The following is a 12,039-nucleotide window of genomic DNA, read 5'->3' on the forward strand; positions in this document are numbered from 1 at the left end:
CATATCAGTGCTGATAACATTTTATTTCTCATTATAGGGCTCTTGAATTGGCTGTAAAATACAAAACACATGTTGACACAGTTCTTGCTTACCGTCAAAAATTTTTGGAGACATTTGGTAAACAGGAAACTAATAAACGATACCTGCAGTATGCCGAAGGTGTAAGTATTATGCAGTATTTGATAATAATTATATGCTTTATATGTTATTTGTCTCAATGAGACAAAATTGAATAACTTTCCTACTGCAGTCTCTAAAAATAACTGCTTCTTGTCTTTCAATGTTGCAGTTTTGACTATATAATTATATTACAGAATATTTTTCTGGACTCTTAGAGCCATGTTTTGCTTAACTCAAGTCTGTTCTTACAGTTTCCAATTTATGTTAAGGTTGTGTCCTAACTGATATTTTTAGATAAACAACATAAAATGCGAAGATAAAGGCTTCTAACTCCTGAATTTTGTCTTCCACCAGCTCCCCTTTCTATTCCAGGGAAATAAGCACAGAGGGCAGTGGCCAGAACTTGGATACTTTGTCATTTTGCAGATTCTAGGGAGCCTGGTTGCACTTAAAGAGGTGCCTCACCTGGGTAGACTTCACCACCTAGAACCAAAGAAGGCTGACCCTTTGCCTCTTAAGTTCCTACCAGAACTTAAGGTTTTGTCAATCCAGTTAGGAAAAAAGCCATTCTAGTACATACCAGCAGACAAGGCGAGCCAGTGCCTAGAACAGAAATGATTGTGGTCACCTGCCCAGATACTTCTAGATTCAAATGGCAAAAATAGAGCTCACTTCTAGCCATGGGAGATCCAATTTGTAAACCCAAGACAGGGCTAACCTTTCTCCCAGTTCTGCAAACTAATTGGTTTCCTTATCCTTTTAGGCATTCATATATTCAAAATGTGTTTATAAGTACTCAGTCTGGATTAGGCACCACACTAGGTGTTAAATCAGACATGGCTTCTGTCTTCATGGAGCTTATAGACCATGTAGGGGCTTTCCTGGTGGCTCAGATGGTAAAGAATCTGCCTGCAATGGAGGAGACCCAGGTTTGACCCCTGGGTTGGGAAGATCTCCCCAGAGAAGGGAATGGCTACCCACTCTAGTATTCTTGCCTGGAGAGTCCCTTGGACAGAGGAGCCTGGTGGGCTACATACAGTGCATGGGGTTGCAAAGAGTTGAACACAACTGAGTGACTAACACTTTCACTTTCTTACATAGACCATGTGGGAGTGTTTCTCGGTGGGGATAGAATGTTCTGCTTCATTGTGGGGGTGGGTAAAATATATTATCCCGTCCTCTTTGGAAGAGGAAAGAGGATGTAGAGAGAGGCAACTACTAAAGACATTATCCATTTGCTGTATGTAGAATATCGAGTGTCATGACTCACATTTTTGGACTTCAGGGCAGCCTGGAGAATCCCATGGAGAGAGGAGCCTTGTAGGCTACAGTCCATGGGGTCGCAAAGAGTCGGACACAACTGAGCGACTTCACTTCACTTTCAGGGTAATGAAGACTTTGGAGCTATTCTTAGTTCTGCAGTGTAACTTCATTATCTGGATCCAGGATAGACACAGTTGTGGGTTTCTTGGTAGAAAGGGACATATTTTATAGAAGCTTCACAATTTTTTTTGTTTGATTCAGAAATGAATTGTTTGGGCTATTAGCCTTCCGTAAGAGCTCTGAGGGTTGTACTTTTTAATTCACAGAATATGACAGCAGCCACCAACACTATGGTGCGAAACAGCCCAGAAAATCATTGGTCAGCTAATCTCTTTTGTCTGTTTTGAAAATATGACAGTACATTGAAAATGAGCACCCACTTTAAATTTCCTTTACTATATAGTTTTGAAGCAAATTAATACTACTCTGCTTCCTCTTCATCATATTATTATCAATATTTTTTTCACTGTGTTCACATTAGGTGCTTTTGAGGACATAGAAAATATAGTTTTTACCTCAAAGTTATATTTCAGATCCTGAAAACTTAAAACTCTTATCCTCTTTTTCATTATATATGTATTCAACTATAAATAACATGTTAGTACTTCAATCATAAGAGTAGCTGAAATGTTCAAAATGGGATAATCAGAACAACATGACTTTTCTTGGGTATTTTGTTTCCTTTTTTTGACCCCTTATGGCACCATGTTCTAGTTTCCAACTTGTCTTCGTAAATGTAAATTGGAAGTTAACTAGAAATCATAAAACAGTATCTTAAGATGAAAATCTTAAATAAAAGCCAAAGAATTGATGCTTTTGAACTGTGGGGTTGGAGAAGACTCTTGAGAGTCCCTTAGACTGCAAAGAGATCCAACCAGTACATCCTAAAGGAGATCAGTCCTGGGTGTTCATTGGTAGGACTGATGTTGAAGCTGAAACTCCAATACTTTGGCCACCTGATGCAAAGAGTTGACTCATTTGAAAAGACCCTGATGCTGGGAAAGATTGAGGGCAGGAGGAGAAGGGGACAACAGAGGATGAGATGGTTGGATGGCATCACCGACTCAATGGACATGGGTTTGGGTGGACTCTGGGAGTTGGTGATGGACAGGGAGGCCTGGTGTGCTGCAGTTCACAGGGTCGCAAAGAGTTGGACATGACTGAGCGACTGAACTGAACTGAACTGAACTAAGATGAAAATAATCTTTGACTTAAAATTTCTTAACCAAAATTGTGATTATATAAACTTTTTATTTCAGAACTAAGAATTGAATAGAAAAAGATCATTTTTGTAAACCTTGAAAAATTTATTCTAGATAGCTGGTGAATTCAAATGGCTTCACAATGCATAACATAAAAGTTTATAAGAAGTGAGGCTTGACATACATTCATATTTATGAGCCCTGAAATGTTATTTGGGCCTTTCTAGTTTAAAATGTGGAAATCTGAGATCTATACAAGGTGTACTGTCTTCTAAGAACTCCATTAGAGTCATTATACCTGGTCTACAGCAGTGTTCAGCAAGTGTTTGTAAGATAATTCATTAGTCTGACAAATAAAATCCACCTGAGGAATACGTTCAGTTCACTGAATACAAACTCTGTGCAAAAAGAAAAGTAAAAGAGCCAGGAAATGTTTAAAGCATTATGCTAGGAGAAAGAAAAAAGGAATGATAAATAGGAGAGAAAATAGTGAGAGATTAAGCGGTAGCTCACTTCCTGGATAATTAGTGATCTCTCATTCATTCAGTATTTATTGAGTACCTCCTGCAGACAATGTATTATTCTTGGTGGTTGGGATATAATAGTAAACCTGGCAGACACTGACCCTTTGAAATTTGTATTCAAATAGAGGCGACAGATAATTATATAGTTAATTGTTCATTTCATTTGTGATAATAGCTTTGAAGGTAGTATGCATAGTGCTATAAGACTTTATGAATGTGGGGCCTGACCTAGAATGGGGGTATCAGCAAAGATTTTTCAAAGGAAAGCAAATGATGTTAGAGCTGAACTCTGAAGGATGGGTAGAAACCAATCAAGGGGAGAGGGTGTAGGGATGGACACATTCCAGGATAGGGAAGGCTCTGAAGTGGTTAAGAGTGATGAGCAAAGGGGAGGTTGACCTGAGAGTTTCATAGGGCACATTAGGTAAGTTGGATTTACAATAAGATTAATGTAAAGATACTGAATGGAAGTGACATGATCACTTTTCCATTTTAAAAATCCCAATTTCTAAGTAGAAACGGAAACTTAGATTTTTTCACAAATTATCCTGTTTTCCCCCCACTTGGAAATGATATACTTAGCATTTGTTAGTTTTAATTTCTTTAATTTATTTTTTCCACAAAATTATCTTGAGTAGGGTTTTATCAGTCAGTCAAAGGATATGATAATAAGAGCAAATGCATGGGATCTTGAAAAAATGGTGGAGTACAGAGGGGGTGCCTTGGGTTCTGAGTGACTGGAATATTGATGGGACCAGACATTGAAACATCTTAATACTGTGCTAACAGAGTTCATAATGAAGGCAATGCAAAGACTTGAGGTTTGTAATCAAGAGAATGACTTGAAAGATAGCTTCTTAGGTGGAAAATGGTTTGGAGGTGAGAGTGGTGACCAGGAGGCCAGTTACTATAATAGTTTCACCAGGAGATGGAAAGGGTAGGATTAATGTAAGGAAAAAAAATCAGAAAAATTAATAGAACATTGTGGTTAGAGGTAGGAGGAGAGCAGTGAGTTAAGTCAAGGCGTTTGAGAACAACTTCAGCATTCCTAGCATGGGTGACTGGTGGAGGAACATGAGCATATACGAGTTGTGGACCTTTTTGTTTGAATACATGAAAATAGGCCATTTTTTGCATTAGAAGTCCCTGTGGGATAGACCCTATCTAGGTGGAGATGTCTAGTGGGCAGTTGGAAATATCAATGTGAACATCGAAGGGTATTGATAAAGGAAGAATAAGGGCTAGATAAATAAATCTTTGATCATGACAATTTAAGTTGAAGCTATGTGAGTTGATGAGATTTCTTAGGGAAAGTATGAAAAAGCTGTGTTTGGAACCCCAGTGAATGCTAATAGTGAAGAGAGTACCAAGGAGAAAGATATAGAAGACAAAGAAAGAAAAGAGATTGAGGATATTTAGAAAGGAGAGCAGAAACCAGAAGGGGAGGATATACTGAAAGAGATTTTGAAGAGCTGGAATGGAATCAGCAAGGTCCAGGGGATGCTTCTACATCGAGGCCTTTTTCTTCCTCTGTTAGGTGCTCTTCCCCAGATATACTGATTAATCTTCAGATTTTCACATCATTAATTTTCAATTTTCTCAGGGAGGCCTTCTCTGCTCACTCTATCTGAAGTTCAGCACTCATCCCCTCAACTCCACCCGTGGTACTGCCTCCCTCCCCTGTTTCTGAAACTCTTACCACTATCATTTGTCTCTGTTTCTCTCTCTATAAAGACACTGATTTTTATCTTTTTATTCACTGCTAAATCCATGTGCCTAGAGCAATCCTTGGCATAGAACAAACATTAAATATTTGTTGAATGAGTAATTGAGTCATATAGAGAAGGAATATAGGATGAGGAATTAAAACACTTAATGGTGGCGTTAGTGAAGTTTCTGAAGTATAGTGGGAACACAGTTATATCACAGTGGTCTGAGAAGTGGATGAGAGTCGGGAATGAAAAGAAGAATGAAGGAAGTAGCTTGTAGGGAGACAGAATAGAGAAGGAAGGATGAGAAGGAGCAGCCAGTGAAGAGAAGGAAATTGAAATATGTAGGTAATAATTGAAGGTCGATGTCCTAAAGGAGTCTGAGATAAGATCAGGGACTTATGTGAAGATGCTGGGCTGAGACAGAAGGGAAAGAGAGAGGCGTGGGTACAGATGTACCTACTTTTGTGAAAGGAAGGAAATTAAGTGAATTCTGCCTAATGGTCACTATATTCTCTCTAAAGTAGGAAGCTGATTTTCAGTTGAGAGTAAGAGAGGTGAGGTAGAGGATGGAGAGCCATTCGATATGATTTTGAAATTACTTCTATGTGAATATAAAGAATTGACTGGCTCAGGACTAGAAAAAGAAGTGCCAAAGAGTATTAACACTCCCTAGAAGAGAAAAGGATGTGTTTTAACGTAGAAGTCACTTGACAGCTGTCATGAGTACATCCTTATCTGAAACCCACTATTAAAAATACTCTATTCCAGAGACCAAATTATCAGAACATTGTTCTAAAACTGGACAGATGCCAGAGTGAAAGTGAAACATTTATTTTCAGTAGGATCGCTATCAACTGACACCCTCATTTGTACTATAACAAGTAACTACTATAGATGTCATCAGTCTACTTGATATACTTCTGGTGAAGCCGAGCAACAGTTGTTTAGTTTATCAACAATATATGGTTTTATTGTGATTGATTCAGGAAACATATGTAAGTCAATTTAAAGCTGGAAGAAGGACAAGGTATTCATCAAGTTTTGTCTTTCTCTTTGAAATGTTTTCTTAGATGAATGTTCTGCCATTTAAAAAATATCAGGTTCTGGCCAGATTGAAAAATGAGCCTTTCAAATAATCTAACATTTGCTCTGCCTTTCATTGAGCTGTCACTTGCATCTTAGCACAGACATTCATCTTCTATGAGTAAGAAGGATTCTTTTACTTCATCTATTTTATATATTACAGACAAATATATGGAATGATTATCTTAATAAAGGTGACCAATAATATCCACAAATTACTTCACAGAAATTAGAGAAAGGATTTTGGCATAAAAAAGAACCAAATACTTTATTCTACCTACTTCCAGCACAAAATAAAAGAGGCATGAAGTCTTGTGTTAAATTAGTCTCAGTTACTTAAGATAAATCTGTTCAAGCAGCACTTATCACCACAATCTGCTTTAATACTGCTTATTCTACTCAACTCCCCTACATGGAGGTGAAAGAAAACCTATTTACTTTTGGTTCAGTCTAGGAGTTTGGGTTCATTTCAAAGTAAATCAGAGTTAAGTTTAAGCTGGGACCCCATTTTTTCCCATGTCTTGCCTGAGAGGACACACATTTCTAAGTTAGTGATCTCCAGACTTAAAAAATCTGAATGCTTTTTCCTAAAGAACTTGTCTGTGGGACTCAGGGTAGCTGCTGCTGCTAAGTCACTTCAGTCGTGTCTGACTCTGTGCGACCCCATAGACGGCAGCCCACCACGCTCCCCCGTCCCTGGGATTCTCCAGGCAAGAACACTGGAGTGGGTTGCCATTTCCTTCTCCAATGCATGAAAGTGAAGAGTGAAAGTGAAGTTGCTCAGTCGTGTCCGACTTTTAGCGACCCCATGGAGTGCAGCCCACCAGGCTCTTCCGTCCATGGGATTTTCCAGGCAGGGGTACTGGAGTGGGGTGCCATTGCCTTCTCCGGGTAGAGTCCACTCCTAACACCAAGTCTGTTGCTTTAGTGGAGGGAAGGGATATAGTGGAGGGGCAGGGCTGGATCTTGGTGGGGATCAGTGGTCAACATGCAACAGATATAAATATTATCACTTTATTCTTTTTAGTTGTCTTTCAACCTTGTTCTCCTGCTATTTCATCTAATATCTTTTCATCGTTGTCTTACCACCAAGTCTTCATATTATTTTAAGAGTTGTTGCAAAGGAGCCCCTTTGCAGAGTATGCTCTGGTGAAGCAGATGCTCCCCTATCTTTCTTCATAGCTAGGTTCCTGATGGAAACCTCAGTGTAAGAGTGCTGAAGTGTTGATGCGCTTGAAACATGGCCTGATGGCCAGGGCTCTGTCCATTTTCCCTCTTGTTTGGAGAAGAGCAATCCACCTTACCTGCCCTTCCCACCTCGTACCTGAGCAGAATCCTAGGGTTTCATAGTTGAGAGGTACTTTTTATAAATAACTACAACTAGACTTTGGTCTTTTGCATCACAGTGAAAGTCTTTGCTTTTTATGGTGATAATTGTTCTAGTAGGAATTATTTAACGCTATGTCATTTGCGAGGGAGCCTTATTTCTTCTTTTCTTTCCCACTGTCTTTCTCTAATGTTGTGGAAGTCATACATTCTATTTTTGTTTACTCTTAGCTACTTTGGATTAAATAAAAAGGTCTTATACTATATATGCACATTTCTTCTTTTCTTCTACCACAGCTCCAAATAGACTGGGAGAAAATCAAAGCCAAAATTGAGATGGAAATTACTAAAGAGCGAGAACGGTCATCTGGCAGCCAGCCCACCAAGAGTACTGGTCTAAAGCACTAAATGTCATGATTACCTTTAAGAAGTTTTACCTTTTGAAACTGAGTCTGATTAATCAAGGATAAGCATGTTTTCATTGCTAAAGAAAAAGGCAGAATCTCCAAGTATAAGCACTTGCTGTGTATTTAATACCAAAAGTACATTCAGAAAGACTGAGCACAAAATAACTGCTGAAATTTCATCTTTTATCTTTTTAGTCCAATAATTAGTAAATATTCCTATATATTTATGATACATCCATGTCGTATTGCTTACATCCTAGTTTTCTGTCCATTATTTTATCCCTGAATCTTCAGTATGAACAGATATTAATGCTAATAATAAAACACTGGACTCTTTAAAATGTATGTTATCATTCATTTCTATTTGTGCTCTAAATTGTAAAGTGCTCCAAAAGTTTAAACAACAAAAAAATGAAGATTTATTTATGAATTATATATAATAATATGTATACTTGTATATGTTCATAGCAACATTATTCACAAAAGCAAAGTGGTGGGCAAAAAAAGATATACATCAGCAGATGAATGGATAAACAAAATGTGGTGTATACACAAAGTGGGATATTATACAGCCTTTGAAAAGAATGAAATTCTGATACATGGATGAATCTTGAAAATAGCGTGCTAAGTGAAAGAAGTCAGACACAACAGGTCAAATATTATAGAATCCCACTTACATGAGGTATAAAAATAGACAAGTTCATTGAGACAGAAAGGAGAACAGTAGTTGCCAGGGACTGTTGGGAGGGAAAATTGAGGAGCTATTGTTTCATAAGTTCAGCATTCCTGTCTGGCTTGAATGAGTTCTCGAAAGTGATAGTCGTGATGGTTGCCCAACATTGTGAATGTACTTAATGCCCAAATGGTAAATTTTGTTATATCTATTTTATCATAATTATAGAAATATATCTAGAACAGGCAATAAATATTTTTCTCATTCCTTTTCTGACTTAAGAATGTTTAGGCACTAGACTCTGGAGTCTGAATTTGTGAAAATCTCCTTGAATTATCAACCCATTTGACTGGCTTTCATTCAGTATGTCCCCAAATTATTATTACCACAAAAGCTTTTTAACATAGCACAAATATTCCTTAGAAATTCTTCCATGAAACCATTTTTGGAAATGGTACATTATAGAGTGGGCATGTGCATATACATGGGAAAGTGATGCCCTCTCTCACCCTCATTTTAATGAATATGTTTAGTTTTTTTAAATGAAAATGTTCCTGTCTTTTCAACATATTCCTTTTCCTTGCTGAAATGTTGTAATGTTCTGTTCTTCATCCAGATGCTGGGTACAATGGTGTGTTCAATTTGTGAAATGTGATTGAGTGGTTTACTTGTAAGTTGTACTTAAATACATTTGTTTTCTTATATTACAATAAAAAGTTTAAAAAGAAAGCTGGTCAGAAGGGTAAATTTTATGTTTATTTTACTATAATTTTAAAAGTCATAAAATATAATGAAATATTTCTGCATTCTAACAACAAGTCTCTGATAGCCAACTTGATGCCCTGACATTCAATTCAGTTGATAATACCCAGAGTTAGTGTGCTCAGTTGCTCAGTCGCATCTGACTCTTCATAACCCCATGGACTGTAGCCCACTAGGTTCCTCTGTCCATGGAATTTTCCAGACAGGAATACTGGAGTGGGTTGCCACTTCCTACTCCAGGGGATCTTCACGACCCAGGGATCAAACCCACATCTCTTGTGTCTCCTGTACTGGCGGGCAGATTCTTTACCACTAGTGCCACCTGGTAAGCCCAGAGTTAGTGTAGGTCTCACAAATTAAAGGGCAAGATCCTCAGCTAAATTACTCTTCAGTTGCCACTACTAGTGGGGACCCTAGGATACTCATACCCCTCTGACTTGGCTGAAAATTTGGGGATTTCTACCACCCCCCTTCAGGTTTGATAATTGACCAGAATGACTCACTGGACTCACTGAAACATTTTCTGTTTCAGTTTTACTATAAAAGATATAATTTAGGAACAGCCAAATGGAAGAGATGCATAGAGTAAGGCCTGGGAGGAAGGAGAGGTGTTAGGGCAAACGAGACACAGAGCTTCCACACCACCTCCTCGTAGAACCCAGGCATGTCCATCATCCTCCCAGCACATCAGTATGTTCACCAACTAGGTGAACATACCTAGCTCCCCTAGGTCTTGCTGTCCTGAATTTTGTATCAGAGTTTTATTATGTAGGCACAGTTGACTGAACTCAGCCTCTAGCCCCTTTCCTCTCTGGAGGTCAGGTGGCTAAAAGTTTTAACCCTCTGATCCTGTGTTTTTTCTGGTGACCAGCCCTTATCCTAACGCTCTGTAGTCATGCCCCTCCCCTAACACACACGTACACGTACACGTTCATTAGCATTAACAAAGATACTCCTTTCATTCAGGAAATTTCAAAGGTTTTGGAAGCTCTATACCAGTCCTCCTCCCCAAGCCTGGATACATCCTTTATTACATCTTAGGCCAGTCCCTGGTCTTTGATCATGGGATCTTTTATAGCAAAAGGGACCTGACAGCAACATTTGGAGGAATCAATGTGGGGTAAGGATAGGAAGCTAGTAAACTCAGTGTCACAATACATTTGATTATCAACACTGGCATTATCTTTCCAGTAACGCCAGTATTCTAGCACGTAACATTATGGTAGATGTAACCTGAAAAATAAGAGTCAAAGATACACATTTACTGGAGTCCCATCCAGTCAGTCTGATAGTAGCCCCATCCATCATCATATTGTATGACAGGATGTCTCGGGGCTTCCGTTTGATCTTGTCAGGAAAACAGAAGTGGTGTCAGAAATAGATGACTTCATGCTCTCAGGCATTTGGTATAATTGAGCTTGAGAGACAATATTATTTCTTGCTCTTAGCTTTCTTCCGAGCATTATCGTTGGACTTCTCTCATTGCCTAACTCAGTTACTCATTCATTTACCCTTCATTACATACTATTTCTCCTCTCTGTATCCAAACCTTTTCACCTTAGAAGGGACATTAGGTTTGGCCACTGTGCTGGTCTAGATCATTGGCAGCACTAGGAGTCTAGCAAGTGCCTCCCGCTCTGTCCACTCTCAGCCGTGTAGGAAAGGGTTACATAGGTACAGAGTTAGCGGGCTATCTCTACCAACAGGCAATGTAACTGTGTTCAATGCTAGCCCAACTACGCCCGCATGGAGTGAAAGCACAACCCACCCCATCAGGCCGTTAGGAACTCTGACATAAAGATTTTAAAGCAGCTATGGCTTGGTGCCCAGGAATCATCCCTGCTTCCTGCAATGCATTAGTAGTTGTAGTTTTGGTCCAGGGACCACTGCATCAGGTATGAAAGAGAGTTACCATATGATATCCCTGATAGCTCAGTTGGTAAAGAATCCACCCACAATGCTGGAGACCTGGGTTCAATTCCTGGGTCAATCTTTCTCTTGATTAATCCCCCTATTGTAGGGTTGGCCAAAAAGTTCGTTCAGGGTTTCTGTATCATCCTGCAGAAACCCTGAATGAACTTTTTGCCCACCAATACTTCAGCTATTTTCAAGATGAGTTCCTCATTGTAACCTTTGCCTTCCCGTTTTAAAAATGCCTGTAAATTGGGACAAATAAAGCAGACTGGGGCACCTTTCATGTTGGATGTGTAGCAGGAGGTCCCCCCCAGAATTCAGTAGTGCTGTGTTAAAACTTTTGTTTCAATTCCATCAATGTCCATTTTATTCATCCTATTTCTTAATAGCTATCCAAAGATGTCCACCCCACTGGAGCAAGTCCCTCAATTCGCCCTTCTGTCTCTCCCACTTTCTTTAATGTTTTTTTGGCATTTTAAGACCCACATAAGGAAGCTGAGGGAACAAACCTCATAAGGCTTCTTAGACTGTTCAGTTCTGCAGGAGAGAGATGAAACGGGATGTCCATGGAAAAGGGGCCCCCTTAATCATAGCACTTACCATGAACTGGGTGGATGAACAGCCCCATCAGCACAAAGCCAGTTCCACAAAGTTTGTATGTGAAGCATTTCAGCTGCTTTATCTGGGGTATTCCACTTGGCATTGATATGGGAAACTGGAAAGGCCTCCTCAGGGTAAACAAACTTTACAGCAGCATTTATGTAGTCCATTGGGCTGGCTGTTCCCTTGGGAATAACATGCTGTGAGTCTGGCATATCTAGCCATCTAGGACTGTCCTATACCAAGCTGTGGGTCCTGTGTCCATCTGAAGGTGCTCATCCACTCTGTAGTATTCAAAACCAAAGATTCTGCCCCTGAATTTATCACTGTCACAACCCATTTTAGTAAAACTTCTGCAGGGAGCCAATGAAAACTTTCCACAAAGTGAGACAG

General features: G+C 39.3%; 1 protein-coding gene across 1 annotated transcript in view; it reads left to right on the plus strand.

Annotated features, from left to right (window-relative positions):
• IFT80 (intraflagellar transport 80) overlaps positions 1 to 7,698 on the plus strand; it is a 118,598-nt gene extending 110,900 nt beyond the window's left edge. Inside the window, exons 18-19 of the mRNA XM_052640738.1 lie at positions 38 to 161; positions 7,588 to 7,698. Coding sequence (XP_052496698.1) covers positions 38 to 161; positions 7,588 to 7,698 — 235 coding nt within the window. The remainder of the gene's footprint in view (positions 1 to 37; positions 162 to 7,587) is intronic.
• The last annotated feature ends 4,341 nt before the right edge of the window (positions 7,699 to 12,039 follow it).

The sequence above is a fragment of the Budorcas taxicolor genome, chromosome 1 (genome assembly GCF_023091745.1).
Source record: "Budorcas taxicolor isolate Tak-1 chromosome 1, Takin1.1, whole genome shotgun sequence".
Classification (NCBI taxonomy): Eukaryota; Metazoa; Chordata; class Mammalia; order Artiodactyla; family Bovidae; genus Budorcas; species Budorcas taxicolor.